This window comes from Pelophylax lessonae, assembly GCF_965119305.1.
Source record: "Pelophylax lessonae genome assembly, chromosome: 1".
Taxonomy (NCBI): domain Eukaryota; kingdom Metazoa; phylum Chordata; class Amphibia; order Anura; family Ranidae; genus Pelophylax; species Pelophylax lessonae.
Genome location: NC_138768.1, coordinates 681,689,734 through 681,716,417, shown reverse-complemented (window position 1 = coordinate 681,716,417; position 26,684 = coordinate 681,689,734). Strand labels below are relative to the sequence as shown.

The 26,684-nt window shown below is 41.8% G+C and overlaps 1 protein-coding gene across 2 annotated transcripts in view; it reads right to left on the bottom strand.

Annotated features, from left to right (window-relative positions):
- The window catches only part of RXFP1 (relaxin family peptide receptor 1), a 567,744-nt gene that overhangs the window by 42,707 nt on the left and 498,353 nt on the right, over positions 1–26,684 (bottom strand). For both annotated transcript variants that reach the window (XM_082253060.1, XM_082253061.1), the window contains 5 exons: positions 23,200–23,271; positions 19,108–19,179; positions 14,995–15,066; positions 13,851–14,080; positions 5,045–5,455 (listed from right to left, as the gene is read on the bottom strand). In XM_082253060.1, coding sequence (XP_082109186.1) covers positions 5,045–5,455; positions 13,851–14,080; positions 14,995–15,066; positions 19,108–19,179; positions 23,200–23,271 — 857 coding nt within the window. The remainder of the gene's footprint in view (positions 1–5,044; positions 5,456–13,850; positions 14,081–14,994; positions 15,067–19,107; positions 19,180–23,199; positions 23,272–26,684) is intronic.

Below are 26,684 nucleotides of genomic sequence, written 5' to 3'. Positions count from 1 at the left end.
GAGACACTGTAAGTACCTGTAATAAATAAATAATAAATAACTGTAAACATGAAGTAAGAAAGTAATGGGGATGGACTGCCTTTTGAAGTATTGGTTGTGTAGTCTCTGCTGAAGGGTCCTTGGTGGACTTAGGTTCAGACAGAGCTGGTCAATTACAAATATAAAAATGACTTGCGCTACATGAATGAAATCAGTGAATCAAATAATTCAAACACTGCAGCTGCTGTGCACAAAGTGCTACAACTCATAAAGTTGTAAATAATGTCAGTGTAAACACATAGCGAAATAGTCCAAAGAAAAATTCTTATATAAAGTGCCCTGTGCTCCAAACTCTTCCAAAAAAGTGCTGAAGTCCTTCAAAAAACATGCTGTGCAGTGTGTCGTGGACCCACAGCTTTTCAGTCTGGGGGTCAAACAGGCATGAATCTGGTGTAGGGCATAACAGATCTCCCAGGCTTCTTATTCAGATCTCCACAAATGCTTATAGATAGCTGTAATATCCACCATGCTCAAATAAAAAGAAAGGGTACTGATAGTGAAGTACTGTAAAAGGTTTTTAATAGCGCAATATAAAGAATTCACTTACAGAATTTCGCTAAAAACGGGCATGTAGAAATGGCAAGGCTCTCCCGGGTTCGCCGCGGCTCGGTGTGCGTTCTACGAAGGGTGGAAGTGACATCTAAGGTGTTGGAACCGGAAATTGCGTCAACGTGTTTCGCCCCTCCTACCATTCATCGAGAACACGGTGCCGTTGTAACGTTAGAAAACCATACCTAGTGAAAATTCCATACCTCGTCACTTCCGGTGCACATACGTCATGGAACAGCTGAGCAGGTTACCATTGCGCATGCTCAGAGGTCCGGAGTGTAGGGAATTCTCATGGGGTAGTGTGTTGTAACGTTACACCGCATCAGCTGTTGCCGCGGTAACATTAAAAAATCTCGGCTGCAACATGAAATCATCTCCGCTCCTATACCTGTCACTTCCCTGATCTCGGCTACTAAATGTAAAAGCAGCAGGTGTATGAAAATATAAATGACGGAGATCTCGGCTCCATGATTTATATTTTCATAGACCCGCCTCCGCTTTTACATTTAGTAGCCAAGATCAGGGAAGTGACAGGGGTAGGAGCGGAGATGATTTCATGTTGCAGCCGAGATGTTTTAATGTTACCGCGGCAACAGCTGATGCGGTGTAACGTTACAACACACTACCCCGTCAAAATTCCCTACCCTCCGGACCTCTGACCATGCGCAATGGTAACCTGCTCAGCTGTTCCATGACGTATGTGCACCGGAAGTGGCACCGGAAGTGACGAGGTATGGAATTTTCACGAGGTATGGTTTTCTAACGTTACACCATTCCTTCAGACGCGAGCCAGGAAGCGAGACTGGGTGAAGATGGAAGCCCTGTCAGCAGGGACAGCATGCCACTGGAGGGCTTCATTTTAGGGTAAATCTCTCATAATGTGCTAGTATGCAATGCATACTAGCACATTATGACATTGCCTTGCAGGGTGATTTTTAATTTTTTTATTTTTCAACAAGCTTTACTACCGCTTTAGTGTCGGTTCACACTACCGCGACTTGTTAGGCCACTGGTCAGCCTGACAAGTCGCGGTCCATTATGTGCTACAGCAACTGTTCTAATAGGAGCGACTCAAGTCGCTCTGACTTAGAAAATAGTTCCTGTACTACTTCGGGGCAACATCGGAGCGACTTGTATTGACTTCCATTATGTGAAGTCCGTGCAAGTCGCGGTGCACGCGACTTCACAGGTCGCCCCCGAAGTCGTGCCGCGGTAGTGTGAACCGTCACTTATGGTAAGAAATGTCTAGCCTTTAGAACCACTTTAAACAAACCGTGGGAACTCACAATTTGTCACCACTTTTTGATACTGAGAGTGTGCATCGCGTACCTATGAGACCTTTGACACCTAGACCATGAGTTAAGCTGCTCCATTTCAAAGATAAAGGTTCTATCCTCCATGTGTCCAGACAATGAAGAAACATTACCTACAATCATATCATTGCTAATTTTCCTGACTTCTCTTCTAGAACTTAAAATAAGCAAGCTGCATTTACATTGGAGAAACACTTTAGTGTGCATTTCTGGACACAGGTTTACTTTAGGAGAAGTACTGAGGAAGGGTATTCTGTGGTTTCAGGAAGCTATGTACAGCACCCTGCTGGCCCCTACAATAATAATCGACCTGGACTGCATAGAGAAGCATAGAGACACGGCGGGGATGTCCCTGGGTTTAAAATAAAGTATGTAATGAAATTAAAAAGGTTTTAATTAAAAAATTATTTAGCATGTTAATGAAGAGAAGTAGACTCCAGAGCTGAGGGAAGCTGCTTCTAGGTTCCTCCTTGTCTCTGAGGTGACAAAAGACGAAAAAGAGCCTCAGAGAAAGAAAAAAATCAAAACAGATGTATCTACCGTAATTCAGATAGAGGGAGTTTTACTGGGAGACATAATAATCTGGGGGAGGGGGTAACAAAGATTTGTGCCTTAAGGGGAGAAGACTTGTGCTGAAAGGGGGGATTTGGAAGGGGGATGATGTGTGCTGGGAGAAGTAATTTGGAGAAAGAGGATTTGTACTGGGAGGGAGGATTATCTGGAAGACTTCTGGCTTGCAGTGAGACTTGAGGGTCAGAGTGCAGATTAGTGCTGAATATTTTTTGGGGGGGAGAGGTGATTTTTGCTGAGAAGGTAAAGCTTAGAGAAGAGTATTGCTTGCACCATCCTAACCCTTAAACGTTGTGAGTTACACACTCTCCCCATCGGCCCCCCCTCCACAGACACACGTTTCAATAAATACTCATTAACAGGGCTTTTTTTCCTCAGAGAATAAGTGATGGAACTCCGCCTTTCAGTGTCAACACCCCTTTTCTTTGCCCCCCCTACCCACCTAAAATAAATCCTCTCTAGGGACAATATTACATACATTCAGTGCTGAAGGTGCCGGAACTGCATTCCCCCGAGTTACTGCTGAAAAAAAGGCCTGCTCCTAAACCCTTGCACGCTGTGTGTTGCATACTCCTCCTGACATCTTTGCTCTGTGCATTACACACCCCTGATCCTTGCATTTTGTGCTTTACAGACTCCTAAAATGTATACACTCTACTGTACATTACATACTTCTGTGTTTGTTATCTCAACAATTGCTGAGTGCTAAGCAGTCCCTGGCCTATTTAGGTTCTTTAAGGTAGGTTCTAGGTTCAGACAAAATGTTAGCTTTCTCTATTTAGGTTGTGTGAACTGCAGGACACACTGAACTCCCTGGACTCTCTATTGGGGATGAGCAAATGTGTCTGTTCTTGGGCTCGGTTTGATGAACCTGGCAGAAAAGCAGTTCCTCTCTCTCTGTTCAGTGCACCGGATGCCGCGGGCCCTGGCTCTCCTATCTCGTTGGGATGGAGGCGGGAGTGGTGAGGACCCCCTTCCGCTACCTGTATACAGCCTCTTGACTCACTTCTATAAAAAAGTGAATCGCCAGTTGAAAATTTTGATACTAAGAAGATGTCTGTAGCTGCAGGCATCATACCAGTATAACCATTCCAACTTGAGGACATCATATGATATCCTGCGGGTGGTTTAAGAGCAATGTTGAAAATATGCAACTCCTTTAAATTACATGCTTGGGAGATGCCTTAAAGCTGCACATAGTGTTGTGGAACAGTGGTACGAAACTCAAATGTAGTAATTTAAAGTGACAACACACAAAAAAAGTAAAAGGAAAAAAAAAGACATGGTGTTCCCCTTAGAATTCCACCCAAGGTATGCAGTCTGGTAGCCAAGAAAAGGAAGGCTCCAAGCCTACACCCCCCCCTCCCCCGTACTCTACCAGGCAACATGCCTTTTAACACTTGGTGGGTACCTTGCAAGTAGGGGACAATAAAACATCCACCTTTGTAAGGAACCTTGTCCCAATGTTTGAGGGACAAGGGCCCCTTCCCCACATATGATGCCCCAAGAAGGATGTGGGAGTTATTGATGGGACCTATAACAGATTTTTATAAATACATGGGTCCCCTTCCAACAAAGGGTTATGCACACACACCTTTAAAAGTGCTTTATTTAAATTACAGGAAAACTAAAATAAGTCTCTAATGTCCCTAATGTTGATCCATGTCACTCACAGCATATAGTGACACTACTGTGCAGCATCCAGTGATATAAATTCATCATGACAACCTGATACCCATGGATGTGTACACATTGCACTCCAAATTAAAGTGTCAATCCTTATGGCACAGACTTCTCCAGAAGACATAACTTATGTAGGGAGCTAAAAAAAACTAGAATAACATTTTTACCTAACAAACACATTAATGCCCATGGTTTTACAATGGGATTGTCCAACAGGTTCTTAACTGTGTAATTGTCAGGTGTCCACAAACCTTTAGACATATAGTGCATATTTTTTAGCAGAAACAAATACCTATTAACCCCAAAGCTGAATCACTTATCACTTCTTATGTCTTTTTGGGTCTCTATGGGAGATTCCTTAGCGCCACCCACCCGCTAACACCAATATAAGGGGCCTCACTCCTAAGTTGGCCATACATGGTCCTTTGAATGCTGATATGGAAAATCTTAAAAGTTAATTTCTCAGAATGTTCTTACATAGCATCAAGTCAACTAATTTTGTTTGAAAAACCTTCAAATTTTGTCCAGACCTGCTGTTTAAATTTAATTAAAACAGTTTCCATAACAATTTATATGGTAGTTTTTTTTTTTTTTTTACAAATAAAAATTACATACACAGTAAGAATTTAGTTGGTCAGCTTTAATTACTCCTGGATTATTCTGAAAAGTCATATACTGTGTTTTGCATTAGGAATGCTGCAGGAAAGAGTATAATGGAGTCCAGAGAGAAGAGACAACCTAACCCATTGCATCCTATATATACTGATATGTAAAGAGTACTGGTTTTGAGTCAGGCCTTTAAAGGTAAATATGAGCTATTCATATATCAACCATAAGCTATACTTACTATTTCATGGTAGACATTTAATTGTGTTAGAGGTACTACTCACCAAGAAATATAATGACAGAATATATCTGTGCTGCAGTACTCTCTGGTTGCTCCGAATGCAGTGGGAAACAGACCCCATTTGTGCCATAGTAATTGTGGAATATATGTTCATTGCTGAGAGGTATGAATGCAATAATGAATCCAACAATCCAAATGAGTATCAGAGTTATCATAGTACGATATTTTCCAGGTTTCAGACATCTGAACGGATACACTATACAGATGTATTTCTCCAAAGTCAAATAGGTAAGAAGTAAGACTGACACCTCTGTAGACAGAATGGCTAATGATCCAACCAATCGACATTGAGTACTGTCCATCCAGGCCTGAGCATTCTTGTTGTATTCACCTCTGTATTTCAGGTCAAAATATCCAATGACAAATAAATATATTCCCATTAGGCAATCAGCACCTGATAGACAAAGCAGGTTTGGTTTAAAACAGCAATTTCATAGATAGATAGATAGATAGATAGATAGATAGATAGATAGATAGATAGATAGATAGATAGATAGATAGATAGATAGATAGATAGATAGATAGATAGATAGATAGATAGATAGATAGATAGATAGATAGATAGATAGATAGACCATAGATAGATCTTGAGTTACATATATTTGGCAAGTAGAATATTTGTGATTGCATTAATTATATACAGTGCTTTACAGATTGGTTTAGATTTGCATTTTGTATAACATTCCAGAAAATGACTGTGGCTCAAAGATGTGTTTTTTTCCTAAAGCAATGACACAAATTCCTGTTATCTTCCATTTCCCTGCAAGTAATTCCAATAAATTCATGGCTCTCAGCCTCCTGCACCCTTACCCTTACATGAATAAAAATAAATAAAATACAAATTGCACATACAATCCACTAGATGAGACGAGGAATGTGTTTTGCACTGCTGACCCTACTAATTTACATTTTTAATTCTAAAAGCAACAAGAATCTTATTGGTTGCAATGGCCAGCTCTGACATACTTTATTCACGTACAGTATGTCTGTATCTGCATAAATATTTCCAGCTCCTTTTTTGAATAGTTACGGTTTCCTGTAGGGCATGTATTTATGAGGGGAGTTATGAGTATTTTTAGTTCATCATAATCACATCTACAAAGATAAATCCTATGTATGAACCAATATTCTATTTACATAAAAAAATATACATATTTTGTAGAACTACTGACCGAAAGTCTGTAAACCAACTCCAGAGTACAAAAGTAATTATAACGAGAAAGAACAAACTACATCACTTAGGCTGGTTCACATGCACACACAATACACCATACATAATTGTTGAGCTGTTTTGCCATTTATTCGGAATGGCAGCTCAATGTATATACAGTATACAGTATAAACACCCTTCAGCAATTCAGGGTATGAATGTTCTGTGCAGTGGCCAAAAGTAGTGCAAGTATCTTTTTTTTTTTTTTTTTTTTTTTTGTGTTACGCCATGATTAGAGGCTGCCTTAAAGCAGGGGTAGGCAACTTTTCAGAGGTTGAGATCAACCTGGATAGCATGCAGGAAATGCCCTTTAAAATTAATAAATAACTATCAAGCTTCCAATAAAAACACAGCATAGTGTCCTGTGCTCCCCTTCCACACCCACAGTAGTGTTCACTGCTCCCCTTCACATCATCTCCCCACAGTAGTGTCCTCTGAACCCCCCCACACACAGTAGTGTCTTCTCCCTCTGCATACCAGTGTCCTGCCCCTTCGCATAACTCCCCACCCACACTGTAGTACCCTCTGCTTCTCCCCTCATAGAAGTGTCTTCTGCCCCTTCACATCACCCCCCACCCATACTGTAGTGTCCTGTGCCCCATAACAGTGTCCTCTGCCTCCTTCACATCACCCCCACTGTAGTGTCCTGTGCCCCCCTCCCATAACCCCCCATAGTGTCCTCTGCTGGCCCCTCCACCTATAGCATTGTCATGTGCCCCCCAAAGCAGTGTCCACTGTCCCCTTTCACATAACCCTCAACTGTAGTGTCCTCTGTCCTTCTGCCCCCTTCACATCACCCCTCCCTGGAGTGCCCTCTGCCCCCCCTCCCTATGGCAGTGTCCTGTTCCCCCAAAACCAGTGTCACCTGTCCCCTTCATACACCCCCACTGTAGTTTCCTCTGTTCCCTCATCGCCTTCCCCCCCTCCACACATACACAGTGTAGGTAGTGCTTTCCAGGGGTGAGCGAGAGGTGTGACAGTACTGGATGAAGGGCTTTAGCGGCAGCTGCCAGAGTTAACCTTTCACATGAACAATCTGGCGATTGGTTGCTTGGACTGCCCAATTTCCTAGCAACCTGCTGATTAAAGTGGAATTTTATCCATACCAACTTGATTAAATATAATGTTCTTTAACAAGTGTAGCGCTACCCCCTCAGGAGCTGCTTAAGTAAATCGGGTCCCTTGCTCCGCCTCTCAACCCCCAAGATCAAGCTCAGCCCCTCTGGCACACCTGGTGATTTTCTGGGTGTATGCGCCTTTAAGAATACACTTTGACACAATGAAGCACCAGTTTAACCATTTACTGGACAATTAAAGTGTAACTGATACAAAACAACACGACAGGAAATATGAATATGGAGAACCAAGATGGGGTTCTGAGTCCCAAAAATCCCAAAGCTGCTTGAATGACTCAAGACTCAGGACCGTAAATAGATATATAGAAAAGTTATTTGTATGTCTGCAACAGTGAAGTAGTTTCTCTTTAGCTAGGTGAAAGTTACATACCAGACTTTATCTTCAAAATAAGTGATGAACTAAACAATTATATTCAACTAACTCCGTTGCAGGAATATTAATAATATAACCTGAAAAAATGCACTCTTTCACTTAGAGGGGGCCCCCACTATATGGATAGTATGAGTCTCCTCTGAGGCAAGGCCTTGCTTATCTTCGCCGGCTGTGAAACTTTCAATCATTCCAAGAATTATATTTGTAATCCAAGATGGGAATGAGAACTATTTGTAATCCACCATGGAAGAGAAGATATTAACTTCCAGGCTCTGTCTAAGATATATGCAGTCTAGGGGTCTGTGTGTAGATTATTCAGGCCTTTTTAGCTCGCCATGCACTATTACAGTACTGCAGTGTCCTATTGCAACCGCTGTATCACGGTGACGTTTCCTCAGTATCTATGCTGCATCACAGGCCTTCCCTCTGCATCCATTAACTACTATAGGTAACGTAGCTGGATATCTCTCACCCAATCCTCTGGTGCTCTGCTGTCTCAGTCAGTCAACTCAGCTCAGAGTCTGCCGCTCTCCATTCAGCTTCACTGGCTCTGCCACCGCTGTGCAATCACCAGCATCCGCGCTGCTGAGCGCTCTCTTCAGGCCACATGCATTAGGCCTCAACACAGACTGTCTCAGCATACCTCTCAGGCTGGTCTGTCCTCGCTGAGTGCAGGAAGCAAGAGAGAGACACGCTGTGAAGCAGACAAGTGTTTCGCTCTGCTCTGGTTCTCCCCTTTCCCCGTTGCATCCTGAGATTATAGTTTCCTCTGTAATCTAGATAACAGTCTGCTCACATTTCAGAACTACATTCCTCCCAATTCTGTTCTTCTACTTCCTGTGAGGGGCTGATCTGTTCTGCAAGCAGTCTTAAAGGTCCACACACAGCCTGAATGATCAGAAGGTAAATCTGCATTATCAAGGAATGGCAGTCCGCTACACAAGGAACATACATTCCGCATTAATAATAATGCTACCAAAATTAGTGTGTGCTGTAAATTGCCTCCAACATTGCTCCTGTTACTTCTTGATTTTTGCTGAAGCCTAAAGCCCTAGCAGTAAATCATAAAGCAGAACTGAGCCCATCAAAATGGCTGGTGTCATAACTGATCTCATGGCAGTTGCAGTTCAAACAGCTTCCTTGGCTGTAACAGATAGGAGGGTTTAATTCTGCTTTAAGGCTGTCAGCAGATCGGCCTCTACAAACTCAGCAGTGCCTAAAAAAGAATAGTAACTGAGCATGTGCAGAGCAGGGTGAGACAGTGTATTATTGGATTTAAACAGGATAGACACTTATTTTTAATATTTTACATAGCTATACCTGCTAAAGGGGCCAGTCTGAAGTAATCTAGCAGGACTTCATTTTCTGCCTAAAGATCCATTTTAATGTGAACAGCTAACTCCAGCAGCTCACGCTGTTCATCCAGTACTGTGATATGTTCCACTCTCCGCTCTACTTCGCGGAAGCTGAGGGGGGAAGGACCAGGAAAGCAGGGCCATGTTCCCGATCTACCTGGTGGCTGCACACGGTCAACTGGTAGATCACAATCGATGGCTTAAAGTAACGCATGGCAACATGCACAAAATGCATGCATAAGTGTAAATGGGCCCTGAGTTTTGTCATTAAGCAAAGACTAAAATGTAATAGACAGAAATAATCAGCGCAGACAGGTAAATATGGCTAAATGAGGATGGAAATGCCAGCTGGACACCGACCCGGGATACACAGCAAATTCCCAGAAAAAAAATGACAAACGAACTGGTGCAGTGCAAATCCTGTTAACACAACATATTATGTATACATAAATACAAATCAAAAAGGTGCATGACCCAGTGTACATTAAATGGGGGATCAAGTCCCTTGAGCAGGGATTTGGTTATCCGCCCTGCCGATAAGGGGGGCAGTTTGGTTGTTATGTCCAAATCCTACTATAAGGAGGAAATGGGACGGCTAGTGGGAGACCGGGACACCTACCTGCCCTTGACAAAAGATCCGGTTTTTGATTTTCAAAAGGAGTTACATACATTGATTAAAAAAGGGAAGGATCTTAATAAAAAAGAATCTGTGTTTCTTGATCCTGTGTCTTGCCGTGCCCCTATCATTTACTTTCTCCCTAAGGTACATAAGGATTCCCTTCGACCTCCTGGGAGACCTATTGTAAATGGTATTGGGTCGGTATCTGCACGTTTGGGTCAGTATATAGACCATTTTTTGAAACCCTTAGTATCTGATACCAAAGCATATTTGAGAGACACTAGGCATATCATCTAGATCCTCGAAAGCTTGACTTTACAGTCGGAAATTTTTCTAGTGACCGCAGATGTAGGGTCTCTCTACACTATCATTGGTCATGAGGATGCTATGGCCTCAGTCCAATGGGCACTAGAGGCTTCGACGCTGACTAATGAGCATCGTTCTTATTTGTTGGAGAGTCTGGATTTTTGCCTCCATAAAAACTATTTTTGGTATGACCATCGCTTCTTCCTTCAGCGGAAAGGAGTTGCGATGGGAGCCCGCTTTGCTCCCAGTGTAGCCAACTTGTTTATGGCCCACTGGGAGGAAGCTGCGGTGTTTCATCAATGCCCGGAGGAGCTCATCTGTTACCGTAGGTATATAGATGACGTGTTCCTAATTTGTAAAGGTAACATTGATGGTCTTACAACATTCATGGATTGTTTAAATTCTAATAATAGGAACATTGTTCTCTCTTGGAATATCGATCCTGAAAAAATAGTTTTTTTGGATGTAGAGGTTTTTAGAGAGGAGAATGTTATCAAGACACGCAGTTACTTCAAACCAACAGACAGGAATAAATACAAATCAAATGATTAAGCACAAGATGTATGTGTGAAACGCGTCTACGAGACTTCATGCTGGTGTCTTTGGTGTCATCACTTGCAACTTTTTGGAAATAAAGGTATTTGAAACCTATTGGAATCCCTGGATGTGCGGCTAATTCTTTTCCTACAAACAGACAGGAATGGATACATTCCGTTGAGCAGTTGTCACCACAAGCTGTGGCTTTGTAACATCCCCAGGGGGCAGTTCGTCCGATTGAGAAGAAACTGCTCCTCTGAAGTGGATTTCTTATCCCAATCTGCACAGTTGTCCAATAAGTTTGTGCAGAAGGGTTATGACAAAGCAGATCTTTATAAGGAAATCACACGAGTGGCTGATATGGATAGGACTTTGCTCATATCCGGTTCATCAAGAAAAAAAGAAAATGTTCAGGATTTTAGGATGATTCTCGATTATAGTGTGCAACACAAACAATTTGAAAAGATAGTGACCAAACACTGGGACATTTTGCTGAAGGATAGGGATTTGGGTCCGGTATTACCTCCTCGTCCCCACTTCATTTACAGGAAGGCTAGAACATTAAGAGATGTACTGGCCCCGGGAGTGGTGGATCCTCCAGTTGTAAGAGAAAATAAATTATTCACCTTCCTGTCAGGCTTTTATGCTTGTGGTAGGTGCCAAGCTTGTACGCACTCCAAATGTAATGTGAAAAAGCGGAAAGAGTTTTCGGCGTCTGTTACTGGCAAGGTTTATCCAATACGAGAATTGATTACATGCCAGACCCAGGAGGTCGTCTACATGCTGGAGTGCGATTGTGGCCTCCAGTATGTTGGACGTACCTCCAGGGCATTGCATGTCCATGTTGGGGAACATGTCATTAACATTAAAAAAGGCCTCAAAACCCATAGTGTATCCAAACACTTTAGGATGGTACATAATCATAACCCTAGGGGTTTACGTTTCTGGGGCATAGAGAGGGTGAACAGGCATTGGAGAGGAGGGCACTTTATTAGATTCCTTAGCCAGAGGGAATCTTATTGGATCCATGAAACTAGGGTTTCCCATCCGTCTGGCCTGAATGTCGAATTCAATCTCAACTGTTTTATCTCTGATAGGTGATGTACTCCTTTTTGCTGTTTGTTTTTAATTGTTTTTATTTCCTGGATTTTTTAGATAAATTATGTAAAATATCTTTTATGTATTGAGGATAAATATTTTTATCCGTTCATTATTTACAGCAGCGGTTGATGTCAGGGTTTTAAAGTATTTTATTTATTGGAATATTCAACAAATTTCATGTGGGATATTTTATCTTTTTTATTATATTATATGGAGCCCTATGAATCTTTCTGGTATTATCTATAGAGGATGTAATACCTATAATTTACCACTAGATGTCCTCATCAGTGTGTTTTAGTTATTATGTCCCGACATCATGTGAGCAGTGGTTTTGTTATTTAATGACGGTGGTGATTGATTGACTCCACCCCCGCTGATGAAGTCCCGTTCGGATGTAACGCCGCGTACAGGAGTTGGAGTCGCATCCGTCTGACGTCACCCGCTGCTGCTGTCTCGAGCGTGTGTGGTTGGCTGCCGCTGTGCAGAGCCCACATCGCTGATGCTTCGTAGTACTACACGCTGATGTGCCTGTTTTATGCCACGCAATTGTAAGTGCAATCTTATCTATTAACCACTTAAGCCCCGGAAGATTTTACCCCCTTCCTGACCAGGGGGTATTTTGCGATTCGGCACTGCGTGACTTTAACGGACAATTGCGCAGTCGTGCGACGCTGTATCTAAACGAATTTGGCGTCCTTTTTTTCCCACAAACAGAGCTTTCTTTTGGTGGTATTTGATCACCTGTGTGATTTTTTGATCACGCGCTATAGACAAAAAAAAAGCGTAAATTTTGCAAAAATAGCAATATTTTTCACATTTTTTTATATGAAATTCCCCCCCAAAGAAATGTAAAAATCAAAATTTTTTAACATTTTCGGCCAATTTGTTTTATGCTACCTATGTTTGGTAAAAAAAATTGCAAAAAGCGTATTTTGATTGGTTTGTGCAAAAGTTATCGCGTTTACTAACAAAGGGAAAGATTTTTGTCATTTTTGTTGTTTTTTTTCTTTTAACGCGTAATGGCGGCGATCTGCGATTTTTTTGCGGTACTGCGACATTGCGGCGGACAGATCGGACCCTTGACTGACATTTTTGACACTTTTGGGGTTACCAGTGACATTTCTACAGTAATCAGTGCTATACATATGCACTGTTACTGTAAAAAATACACTGGCAGTGAAGGGGTTAACTTTTTTTTGAAAGGGAGGGACTATGTGTGTCCCTAGGGGTGTGCTTTCTACTGTGATTGGCTGTGGCTTCAGATGTATGAAGAGTGATCAACGGTTCTACATAGTAGAACCGTATGATCATCCTTCATACACAGGGGAGAATGACAGGCAGCTTGTTTACACTAGCCGCTTGACTTTCTCCCTCTCCCCCGCCGATCACAGAGTGACCGGCGGACATCGGGTCCGCCGGTCACACGCGTGGGGGGGTCCGTGACCACGCGGGAGCGGGAGCGCACCTCCGGGGGCGCGCGCTCGCTCCCTAGATCCTCACAAGCTAGTGACGTAGCCCTACGTCACTTTGCCTGTGAGGGGCTGACTGCCGACGTAGATCGGCGTTAGGCAGTCGGCAAGTGGTTAAAGCTTTCAACTGTTTACAGTCTGCACTTAGAGGTCCCGCTTCTCTTTTTTTGCATATATCCCACGGAGCTTCTGTGAATTACTTGGGGCTTTTTCATATATGTTCTCTGCCTGGTCCATAGCTTCTAAGTGCTACATGCCTATATACCTGGAGCCCGCTGATTGATGTGGATGCATACTGCGATTTTTGGCCTTCTGGTAAAACAGGGGTCAAAATATGAGGTGAGGGCATATGTGTGCTGTTTGGTGGAGGGAGATCACAGTTTTGGAGTTGCTGTCTCCTACATCCTTTTTCAACACCAAGTGGATCTAAGGACTTTCTGCAGTTTCTTTGGGACTTTATTCCTTTTATGTATACATAATATGTTGTGTTAACAGGATTTGTGCTGCACCAGTTAGTTTGTCAGTAAGCAAAGACTAGCGATTAGTGATGATGTTGTTGGCTGCATGATACTGAATTTTACACATTGCTTTTTTTATACCATAGTGATCAGTGAATAAGCCTGTTTGTGTAGCTGTAATAATTGCAACTAAATCGTCATAATAATTATTACTTTATTACTTACAACAAAGGGAAATGATGCACATTGCATGTAGCTTGTTCTCAGACCTAATGTACGGTCGTGTGCAGATCACAAAGATGTTCCCAAAGCAGGTTGCCAGTGAAACCACCCATACAAACACTCGCTGGACAATGCTTGCAAGCAGATTTTCAAGGGATGAAATACCATCTGTGTTTGGCTTGCAGTTGCGCACATGGGGTGCAAATCCACAGTACTGGAACTTCTTAAAGTATCTGTGTGTGATAGAAATGTAAATGAATAAAAAGCAGGTACATTGTAGCTGTTTAGCTATTTGTCCTACTTATCAGAGGGAACAGGGAAGTACCATCACACCTATTTCAGGAATAAAAAGTTGTGTTTGGGGGTATTACAATTGTGGTGATGGTTGACACATCTACAGCAGTAAGTTGGATGAAGATACTAAGGCCCTGTGTACACGGACAGCGGTAAAAACAGGCAGCTGAGCTGTGGTTTTACCACCCACCTGCAGCTACTCAAGTAACCTGCAGCTACTCAGGGCTGCACACATGCCATTGCAGCAATGCTTTGCTTCATGTAGATGGCAAAAATGATAAAGTTGTCCTCATCGGCAGGCAGGAATAGACTCCCTCCAGAGGTGGTTCTGGCTAGCTCACTAGATTGCTTTAAAAAAAGGGCTGGATTTTTTCCTGGGTGAAACTTAATATAACTGGGTACTAATATGTATAGGTAAAGTTAATCCAGAGAATATCCCATTGCCTCTCAGGGGATCAGGAAGGAATTTTTTTCCCCTGCTATAGCAAATTGGATCATGCTTTGCTGGGGTTTATACACCGATAAATACGGTATGTACCACTGCCAAATGTGACCTATTCAAGTTAATGGGGCTGCACCACAACTGCAAGCCAGATGCATGGCTATTGGTATTGGGTTGGTATTTTCATATAAAATGCCCATTCCCCTGTCAAAAAAAAGTATTACCTCCTAAATGCCTGCCAACTGCAAAAAATATCCTTTATTAGAGGGGCTAAAAAACTTCATAAACAGGCAGGGGCACTTGTATTACAGTTTTATCTGTTTGAGGGTTTAAATATTTGTTTTATATCCAGACAACCCTTACATGTGTTGTGCAATTTATAGCAGTTGCGATATAGAAAAAATTGCATACATGTGAGTAAGATTTTTGAGTGGCATGAACATTCTTCGTTGAATATTTGGGATCTCGATTCCTTCAAGACTCCTGCAGGAAACAAAGAAAAATCTATTAGTAACCTTAGCTTTTGTAAACCTATACAGTACATATACAGTTGGCTAAGATGCCATGTGCTTTGCTTCTAAATTGATCACTGGTGTTCTTTATTCTTTCTAACATCTACTGTTTCTGTTAATAAAAGCGCACTTAGAAACCATCACTGTGCATTTGAAGTCTGGAGATTATAAAGCTTACTATTCTACAGCAGTTTGAGAAACTAGATATTATTATTATCAGCACTTTTTTTTTCTGGGAATAGGTGAAGGTACACCCTAATTCGAATCACCCCTTGTCTCTGCCCCCTACCCACCTCCGAGCATCGTCTCTTGGTTCCACCCCCTACCCACCTTCCAGTGCCGCCCCTTTTAGAGGATACACAACCAAGTCATTTGTATGGAATTTAATACTGATGATAGGAAAAGCAATAACACAGATCCCCTGCAGTCTACAACAATAAACCACCTCCATCAACAATAGCCCCCCATCAATAATAGACCCATAGCAATATTAGATCCATCCAGCAACAATAGAGCCACCACAAAAAAATACCCCCACAACAGTAGACCCCACATGCATCAATAAATCTCCTAGAAGCCAGCAACAATAGACTCCCTCCTTCAACAGTAGACCCACCCCAGCAACAATTACCCCCCCCATTCAGCAACAATAGATCCTCCACTAGCAACAATAAACCTCTCCAGCAACATTAGACTCCCCACAGCAATAGACCCCTCCAGTGACCATAGATGCCCCCAACAGCCAGCATCAAAAGACCCTCCAGCACATTCTAGTACCCCTTCCCCCACGTTCCCGCTGAAAAAAAGCCCTGATTATTTTGCAGGATTTATATAGCACCAACAGTCTGCGCAGTGCTTTACAATATAAAGGGAGACAGTACAGTTACAATGCAATTCAAAACAAGAGGGTTAGGACTACCCTGCTCGTGAGAGCTTATATCAGTCTATGCACATACATCTAAGTTATTTAACATCTGCACAGTTCTCAATCCTAGAATGATTTTCTATAGTACCAATCCTCTAGAATGAGGTTGTCCTCAATTACTCCCAGTAAGTCACGTTTTAAAGATGAATTCCAGGTATGAATATTTTCACATATTTACTTTGGTTAAGCTTAGGCCAATGAAACTATGCATATGCCATGCCTGGGCAATGACCATGGAAGCTAAAAATTGCTGTAGTAGGCATCGCTACTATTGGCATCTCCTCTAGCTTCTGGGTCCCGTGGGGATCCATCTCAGAAGATAGTGGAGGTCTCTGCAGTAGCAGCGCCTACTACAGTGATTTCCAGCTTCCACGAGGATCCCACAGTTATGTGTAGCACAAGAACAATCACAGCCCCCTAGCTGTGAGGTATTGCCAGTAAATAAACACACACACCAGGTTAGGGATAAACTTGCTTAATCTATTAGTGCAGATTAGCATAAATGGCAATTTCAACAAAATGAAACACAGATCAGGCGAATTCATACCCAGGCTGCTAAACAGGGTAAAATAACTATACCCAAGTAGAAAAGGGAAAAGAAAAAAAGAGCAGTAAACTTCTATATCATTAGCTAAAAGCAATGTAAAAGAACTGTAAATGTGTTCAGAATGATAGCGGCTCTATACCGGTTTTGAGTGCTCTCAAATGAATAGACAGGGGCTGTATACTGCCTTACCTGGCTAGCGGTTAGAGCTTACAGGTGTTAACAACTAGGGGCAGTCCTTAGTCCTACGTTTTGATGGAGCTTTTTGGCGTGCTTTGCAGCCATCAGTAAGGCCTGCAAGCAGTATTAGAGCTATGGGGTTAAGTAGCTGGTTAAGTGGCTCCTAGTGGCTTAATTCCTAGCACTGGTAGCAAGTAGTGGCCGCAAGGCCCGCTCACCAGTCCCGGCAATACTGTGTTAGTTGCCCCTCTGATCAGGAGTCCACTCGCCCCATGCCTCGTCCTCTCACCACAATGGCCCCAATAACTCGCTGCAGACTCAGGAGATCCCCAAAATAGCTTGGGGTTTCTGCTGACTCATACACTCTCTTCCTCTGAAAAAATCACCTTAGCACTTCCTGAGACTCTCCTTTTTTGTCTGTGTCTGCGTTTTCTGGATGGACAAGTCAGCATCTCCCTATCTCCATCTTGTGGCCAAAAGGAGAAATTGCATGACAAATAGTCTTTCATTTCTTGTTACATATGGTACTGTATATGCATAGTTACATTGGTCCAAGCTGTAAATGTACCTATGTAAAAATCAGTGTTGAGGGTAACTAGTTACAAAGTAACTAATTACAGTAACTACATTACTTTTTTTTTGGTAACTAAGTAAAGTAACTAGTTACAATACTAATATTGGTAACTACACTACTTTACTAGGCTATAGGAAGTAACTACACTACTTTACTAGGCTATAGGAACGCGCTTTCCTGCGTTACCCAAGCCGTGGGATACAATCGTTATTTCGAAGAATAGAGAGGGATGAAGTTTATGACTTTTTGTTGTACTTTATGTTTTATTCTGTTTTTTTCAGGTTTTGTTCTCATGTTTCCCAAAGCCTGTGTTTATACAATAAACTCTATGCAGAAAGAGTGTCATGTATCTTCTTCTACACGGTCAATTAAGAAAGAGGAAAGTAAAGTAATAAGTAGTGAAGTTACTTTTCAAATGCAGTAACTAGTAAAGTAATCTCATTACAATTTACAGAAGTAACTAGTAACTAGTTACATTTTTTGAGTAACTACCCCAACACTGGTAAAAATATACAGAAAAATTGGTAATGGTGGACCCCTAAAACATATGTGAACACATTATCTCAATGGGGCACCATAGTTACATAGTTTGGCTGAAAAAAGACATAAGTCCATCCAGTTCAACCAATAAATACTCCAGCTCAATCAACCATCTCTGCTTAAAGCAACCAAAAATCTCTCACCCACAACTCCACCAGAGAGCTGCTGACTGTCAGTCACTGGCTCTCTGCTCTGCCCTCTCCTTGCTCATTGGGCTGTGGAGGGGCGGGGAGTGGCAGATTCAGGCTCTCAGCGATTCACTGAGAGGCTGAGCCGAGTGTCGGTTCAGGCACCTGGCAGATCCCGACTTCCATTGTCGTGATGACACGGTGCCTGGAACGACTTCTGTGACGTCAGCAGAGAGCGGACTTCAGCCCACTCTCTGCTGAAAACAGGTCACAGGAGTGCAGAACGAACTGCACTCCTGTGATCCTTAGGAGATATACAGCCAAACAAGCTTTGGCTGTACATCTCCTTTAATATAAGGTGAGGAAGTTCAGTTCCTAATCCAGCTCCATCCATTCTAATATTCAGATATACATTTTGACTTTTACCACAATATCTGATGATATATATCAAGTAATTATAGAACAATTCTAAGGGTTCCTGCACCTCTTATCCACTTTCCTGAGACAGCAAAGCTAGGCTAGTGACTTGAAATTAGTCTGCCAGTGTTAAAAATGCAGCTAGGTCATATTCCCTGTCCCTAGCCAGTGATTGGACAGAGAAAAAGCAGCAGTAGCATGATGAAAAAAATCATCCATCTTCTCACTGTGTACTCTCTCCTTGGTATGCACATTGTCAGCACATGTGCATGCAGACAGCTTAATTGGCTCCTCCTTTACCTCTGCCCCCATCCTAATGCTTCCGTAAAGTCAAATCAAAAAGATGATACCAAGTCAAATTTAAGTGCTTACACTATCTTTATTTAAAAATAGATATAATTATTGTTTTAATGACCACAAAACTGTATTGTCATGCCTCATCTCTATGCCTAGCGTTCAGCTTTAAACACCCAATCATGTGCAGTTGTAAGCTTTAAGTGAATCTTTATTGTACTTATGGTCACCTTTACTACTGCATGGCCCTGCAGGCCTAAGGGATGGTACAGTGGAAGTGGAAATAGCAGAAAGGATGCGTTGTATTTAAAGCTAGGACTGTACTGAGGCAAACACCAGGTCAGTTTAAAAAAGCACTATTTGGGTAAAAGTATCAACATTTTAAACACTTTACCCTAAAGTATACTTACAGGGACTTTAATGTAAGAACATAATCAAACTGGTCGGCCTGTATCTTCTGCAAGGGGTTATAGGAAATATTCCTGTACATATTAAACAAAACATAATAAAAAAAACAATACAAATATTCAGTGATATTAGTATTCAGTAATAGAGTTCATAATGGTGACAAAATACTATCATATTATACTTTACATTTTCTTTGACCCTCCAAAAATAATTACGTATATAACATAATCATACAATTAATCTACTTAGTTGGTATTTTTGAATAACTGTTTGGGTAACTATGTTATGCATACTTAAAGAAGAAGAGACAGATTATGGGATGCTGCAGCCCTAGGCAAGGTAGCAGCTTTGGCCTCCTCCATCCCGTGGATTGATATTGATTGGATTGCAACAGGCACAAAGAAGATGCACCATTTGCATTGTCTGTACTAGCATGGCTCACCCTGTTTGACACCAAGGGGACGATTTACTAAAACTGCTGCACTCAAAATCTGGTGCAGCTGTGTATGGTAGCCAACCATCTTCTAACTTTAGCTTGTTCAATTAAGCTTTGGCAATAAAACCTGGAAGCTGATTGTGTTTCATTTATAGAAGCTGCAGTATGGCTTCTATGAATGAAGTTGGCATAAATGACTGGCATAGCTGGGCTCTCTTGATGAGAGCCAGTGTCAGGCTCTTAGCTTTACAAACTCATGCTGCACCAAAAGATAAAGGTAGAGGGGGTGGGGGGCCCTAGACAGAGGAGGATTTCAGAAGAATAAGCACAAAGGACACTTCCTACTGACTGTAAGTTATGTCCCTTGTGCTGATTTTTCCGTTTTTTCTTTTCATGCTTGTGGCTACAGCAGTCTGAACTCTTAAGGGAATGCTTTCCACAACATTTCGAAGGGTGGTTTTAAATGCTGCTACACATGTTTGAGTATCTGCTCAAGGATTACAGCAGAAATGGAGATATTAACCCCATAAGCACTCTTTACCTGTAAAGAATACCAAGTGCCTGGATCCTGTAAAACAGGCGTGACCAGAAATGTATGGACTTTCACAGAGAACATGAGGCACAAAGATGGTATAAAATACTGTGCTTTTTTTAAAAGGCAATGCTGATAAAACAACAATATAAACACACATCCAATATATCAAGAATACCAAAACTCAGTGAACCTATACCAGTAAATCAGCGAGAGAGAACAATAAGCAAATTGCCAAAACTAACTAAGCTAACTAACTAATTATGTACAGTCGGCATGGTAAGACTAAACAGCTGTCATCAGTATCAGAGCCAGGGCCATGCACAGAAGATCAAGCTGAAGGAGCAGGGAACAAGTTGAGACAGGGAGAGGGTACACAGGTGCAGGTTCAAGCAGGCGGGCAAAGAATCTGGAACAGAAGCAGGATAACAGAACACAAGGCAAATGGATCAAGGACACACAAGCAGAACACCAAGTCAAGATGAAGTAGCAGAGGAGTGACTAAATACCCTCCCAACAGTCAGTATCAGGTGAAGACTAAGTGCCGGTTCACACTAATACGACTTGTCAGGCGACTTGGTCAGCCTGGCAAGTTGTGCACCGTCGCGGTCCATTGAGTAGTACAGGACCGGTTCTAATAGGAGCGACACAAGTCGCTCCGACTTAGAAAAAGGGTCCTGTACTACTTCGGGGCGACCTGGAGGCGACTTGCATTGACATTCATTTTATGAAGTCCGTGCAAGTTGCGCCAAAGTCGCGCTGCACGCAACTTCACAGGTCACCCCCTAAGTCAGAGCGACATAGTGTGAACCAGCACTAATTGTTCGGAACTTCTGGTTATGAAGAGATACCCGCTGGTGGACACCGAAGCTACAACCTACATGTCTGGGAGTCACAGTGCCACCAGCAGATGATCCAATTCCTGCCTGACATGACCATTTTGCAAGAATGGTCATATCATTCTGTTAAGCTGTTTAGATGAGTGGTTTGGCAGTGTGGCGGGAATATTATCACTTACTGGGAGACATGGATTGGAGTTGGTCATGCATTTTCAACAGCATTCATGTGTGTGGACTCTTATATGGACACTTTTGGTGCCACAATTTAGATTGTATTAGATTTTGATTTCTTACAAATTGATCAATGTATATGTAACTCACACATACTAATGAGTTTTTAGTGAAAAGTTCTTTTGAAGTCATTTATATGAGTTTATTAATTGTTCTAGCATATGGTTTATGTTTGAATTGTTTGCACAGATGTATTGGGTTTCTAAGTTTTGATATCACTTTTATGTTGATTTAAATATAGCGCTGCGTCTTTTTTGGTTTTTCTTTTCTGTATGTTTGGCAACTTTGTTTGAATTTGATTTCACCTTAGTGTAGTGATTTCTTTGTTTTGTTATTTTGTCTTTGGGGAATATGTTCCCATTCAACCAAAAGACCATTTGAAGTCTGGTACTGAAGTTAAATGAGAATGCTGGCTCGCAATTGGTATTCCAATTCATCCAAAAGGTGTTTGAAAAGGTTGAGGTCATGTCTTTCTCTGTATAGGTCACTCCAGTTCATTTACAACAAACTCATCAAACCATGTATTTATGGATATGGATTTGTGCTTAGAGGCAGAGTCATTCTGGAACAGAAAGAGACATTCTCCAAACCATTGGCACAAGGCTGACAGTGCACAATTTTCTTAAATTGCTGTAGCATTAGCAGCACCATTTACTGAAAAGGCCTGAATTTAATAATAAAACACATTTTGTTGATACTGCATAGGTGTGAAGGTAAGTTGTTCTCAAACTTTTGGCCATTTAACCACTTTACCACTGAGTACCGTAGTACTACTGCGGCAAAGTGGCTCTTGTAGGTCTGACGACGTAGACCTACGTCGCCAGACTCCTCCCCCTGTAGGCGGCGCTCGCGCGCCGCCGGAGGCGCGCTCCCACTGTTTTCATTCACGGCGGGAGTCGGGCCAGGGGAGGAGCAGCGGCGATCGCGGGGAATCCAGTTTGGAGATCCGCCCGCCTGTGTAAACAGAGCGGGCGGATCTCCTCAGTGACAGGGAGTGACAGATCGGAGTGTTCAGCATAGCTGGACATCCGATCTGTCCCTGTCTCACACAGTCACCTCCCCCCCCACACGTCAGTAAGCACCAGGCATACATTAACCCCTCCCTCTCCAATAAAATTAACCCCTTCACTGCCAGTGTCATTTTTACAGTAACAGTGCATATTTATAGCACTGATTACTGCAGTAATGTCACTGGTACCCCCAAAAGTGTCAAAAATGTCAGTCAAGGGTCCGATCTGTCCGCCGCAACGTCGCAGTCCAGCAAAAAAAATCGCAGATCGCCACCATTACTCGTTAAAAAAAAAAAAACACCAAAAATGACATAAATCTTTCCCTTTGTTAGTAAACGCAATAACTTTTGCGCAAACCAATCAAAATACGCTTATTGCAATTTTTTTTTACCAAACATGGGTAGCAGAAAACAAATTGGCCAAAAATTAAAAAAAAAATAGGTTTTTACATCTTTTTTTGGGGGAATTTCATATAAAAAAATGTTAAAAATATTGTTATTTTTTCAAAATAAATGCTCTTTTTTTGTTTATAGCGCAAAAAGTAAACATCACACAGGTGATCAAATACCACCAAAAGAAAGCTCTGTTTGTGGGAAAAAAAGGACGTAAATTCTGTTTGGGTACGGCGTCGCATGACCACGCAATTGTCAGTTAAAGTCGCACAGCGCCGAATCGCAAAAAGTGGCCCAGACGTAAGACAGCAAAATGCTCTAGTGGTAAAGTGGTTAATGTGCAAGCATTTGTACAGAAAGGGAATTACAGGGAAACAAAAGCATAGTAAGAACTTATGTGCAATATCCAGCATCTACATATACATTTTGTGAAAGTTGTTCTTTAATATCATAGCATTCACATCAAACCAATAAGGAAACTCAGTATCCTGTAATTATTTCAACAATAAAATCCAACCGAGATGCTATAAGAATCTTAATTTTAGATTTTACATAGCTGTTACTATACAGTAAGTATAAATACATATTTTGTTGTATCATGTTAAAAATTCAACTGCAGGTTACTTGAGAGAAAAGTATTACATAAAAACTTACAATTGTGACAAATCTTTCAAGTCCTTCAGTAAAGATGGGTCAAATGCTTCAATTCTGTTATGAGCCAAATCGCTGTAAAATAAAATACTCTCTCATTATAAGCTAAGCCACTGCGCCTCATGTATATATATAAAATCAGAAAATCACATCGCTGGTAAAACCAGACAATGGGAGTCTTCCATTTGTTAATTTGTTTGAAAAATTTCAGCTAGAAAGGGATTGGTTGGCGTGGAAACACAGACACTGTTGGTGTATAAAAACAGACTCTTTATTTTAAATGAATAACATTTGAGCCAAACAGATTGTTGTTTCTAATGGTAACTCACTTCATAGCTGTAATTTATAGTTCAAATAACATTTCTGTTTCTGTATTGTTATTTAGATCCGTGGTCATTTTAACACACTTATAACCACAAAGACTCTGGGCTGGACTGGACATCGGGCAATTTTATCAGAAACCTTGTAATGTCAGAAATCATCTTTGGGATAGTAGTCCCTGTGAGTAGCCCTGATTTATTAAAAGAGGTGCCAGTCAAAGTAAACAGTCAAGGTAACAGTCAAAGTAAAACTCAAGGCACAAATAAATGTTACTTTAACCACTTCAATATACCCCCTTTCTGCCCAGGCCAATTTTCAGCTTTCAACGGTGTCACACTTTGAATGACAATTGGGCGGTCATGCTACACTGTACCCATATGACATTTTTATCATTTTATTCACACAAATAGAGCTTTCTTTTGGTGGTATTTAATCATAGCTGGGTTTTTTTATTTCTTACTAAAAAAAAGAAAAAAGACAGAACATTTTGAAAAAAAAAAGATTTTCCTATTTTCGGTCAGTAAATTATGAAAATAAGTAATTATTTTCCTTCACTGATGTGCGCTAATGAGGCGGCACTGACGGGCACTGATAGGCTGCACTGATGGGCACTGATGAGGTGGCACTTATGGGCACTGATGAGGAGGAACTAATATGCCGCACTGATGAGCACTGAGAAGTGGCACTGATGGGCACTGAGAGGCGGCACTGACGGGTGGCACTGATGGACACTGACAGGCAGCACTGATGGGCACTGACGGGTGGCACTGATGGGCACTGATGGGCAGCACAGATGAGCAGGCACTGATGGACACTGACTGGCAGCACTGATTGTGGGCACTGTGCCCTGATTACCTGTCCTAGACTCCCCTTTGAGAAGGAGCTACTGATCAGCTCTACTTGCCACACACTGACAGTGTGAGTCGAGGAGAGCTGGTAAATGGCACTTCCCTGTTTACATGTGACCAGCTGTGATTGGACACAGCTGATCACATGGGTAAAAAACCAAGTCATTGGCTCTTTACCAAGATTGGGGTTGTGTCGTGTCCTAGAAACATGGCGCGGCCACGATCGCCGCACTGCGTGCTCCGCGGGCGCGCAAGAGCGGTTGATCTGGGGCGCCATCATATGTCGTCGTCCCAGAACGAGAGCCGCACCGCTCCGCCGTCATTTGGCGGTGGGCTGGTGGCAAGTGGTTAAATATATTCCTCAATAGCTACAAAGTATATAAATCCACTTTATGTGTACGGAATGTTTTTTTTAAAACCCAAATATTATCTTGTAAAGGTAGTGATATTATTACTGTATCACCCTGCTGTGGTTACCCTTTACTGAAAGCTGAGCTGTGGTGGGACTCAGCAGGTCCTCCCCCTATAGGCTGTATGCAGAAAACTATAGTGGGGTGGATACAAGACCAATCACCCCTCACAATCAAGAGTGATTGGCCTGTATTACACGAAACTATTGCACAGAGGCAAAGTTCAAGAATTGTTTCATGTTGGATTACTGCACAGATATTGAATAAATGAAAAAAGGGGACTAAGATTCAAGTTAGAATACATATAAATCCTGATTGCGACAATATTTGTTTGCAGGTGGCGCTATTCTGAAATGGCACATCAGTTGGAGAGTAAGTCAAGAGGATAATGGTTCCTCTGTGGTTTCCTGGGTCACTGAGGAAACGATCCAGTTGGATGCTGCTTTCCCATGTGACTCTAGCAGTCATCTTGGGTCAGGCAGAGCCTATTTAAGGACCCTGGCTCCACTCCAAGGCTTGGAATGCATTTTTGTGAGTGGGTATCATACGGACAGGTACCCTGCCTGGCAGGGACATAATTAGAGGCAGGGAAAGGTTCCTGACGAGGAGGGAAAGTGGAGGACTTGCAACTTCTCTGGACATCCCTCTGGGTGCGAGGTGGCCAGGCCATGCTCTGGCCCTCCTAACAGGCGCTGTCAGTTTGGATGAAACCTGCTCTCTCTACAAGCTGCTGTATCTGTAAGTGTTCCTGGCTAGGTTGACTTTCCGCTGGGTTTATTGTGAACTGTCTTTGCATTATTTTAATACAAGTTTTTTCATCGCATTTGGACTGTATATGTTATTTCAGGAGCACTACATTGCACCCCACCTACATGTTTAGCCCTGATCTGAGCTTTAAGGAATGAGCCACATTAGATTGTGTATGGGGGATGGGGTTAAAGGCAATATTTCTGCGGATAGTTAAAAATAAAGACATCCTCTAACTAACCTAAGAGAGGCTTTAACAGGTAAATAAAACATGTAAAACACATTAAATGCATGGCATCTCAAAACATAAGTTTAAACCAGTGATGCACATTTGATGGCCATGAATAAAACTATAGCGAGAGCTTGGTTGACTTATTTCACTGAATGAAGTTAAAACTTGACTTCACTGGGCATTTTGAAATAAGAAACTTACAGTGAATCTCTTGAATACTATACCTACAGTAATTAATTGTTAGGAGCTTCTACCTACTGGCAAACTTCGATGGCCACCTAATTGATCTGTGTCCTTTGACTATTATGGTCTAAGGGAATGGATCAGACCCACCTGAAATCCATGATTGCCCTCCCTGTTTCTTTCCTACCATCAAATAATTGCTACCAACCCTGTATGTTTGAATATTACAGGATTTAAGTGCTACATTTACTGTCAGATCTTTTTGACCAAACATGGTAACTTCATTATTAGCTTTTTTTTCTAAAAGAGGTTTCACATTATGTTATGCTCTTACAGTTAGTATATTCAGAAATGTCCCCTCTCTTGTAGATATGCTTTAACCACTTAAGCCCCAGAGGATTTGGCTGCTCAAAGACCAGGGCCTATTTTGCGATTCGGCACTGCGTGATTTTAACGGACAATTGCGCGGTCGTGCGACGCTGTACCCAAATTAAATTGAGGCCCTTTTTTTCCCACAAACAGAGCTTTTTTTTGGTGGTATTTGATTACCTGTGCGATTTTCAATTTTTGCGCTATAAACAAAAAAAAAAACGGCAATTTTGAAAAAATAACAATATTTTTCATATTTTTTCCCCCCCAAAAAATGTAAAAATAATTTTTTTTTAACATTTTAGGCCAATTTGTTTTCTGCTACATATTTTTGGTGAAAAAATTGCAATAAGCGTATTTTGATTGGTTTGCGCAAAA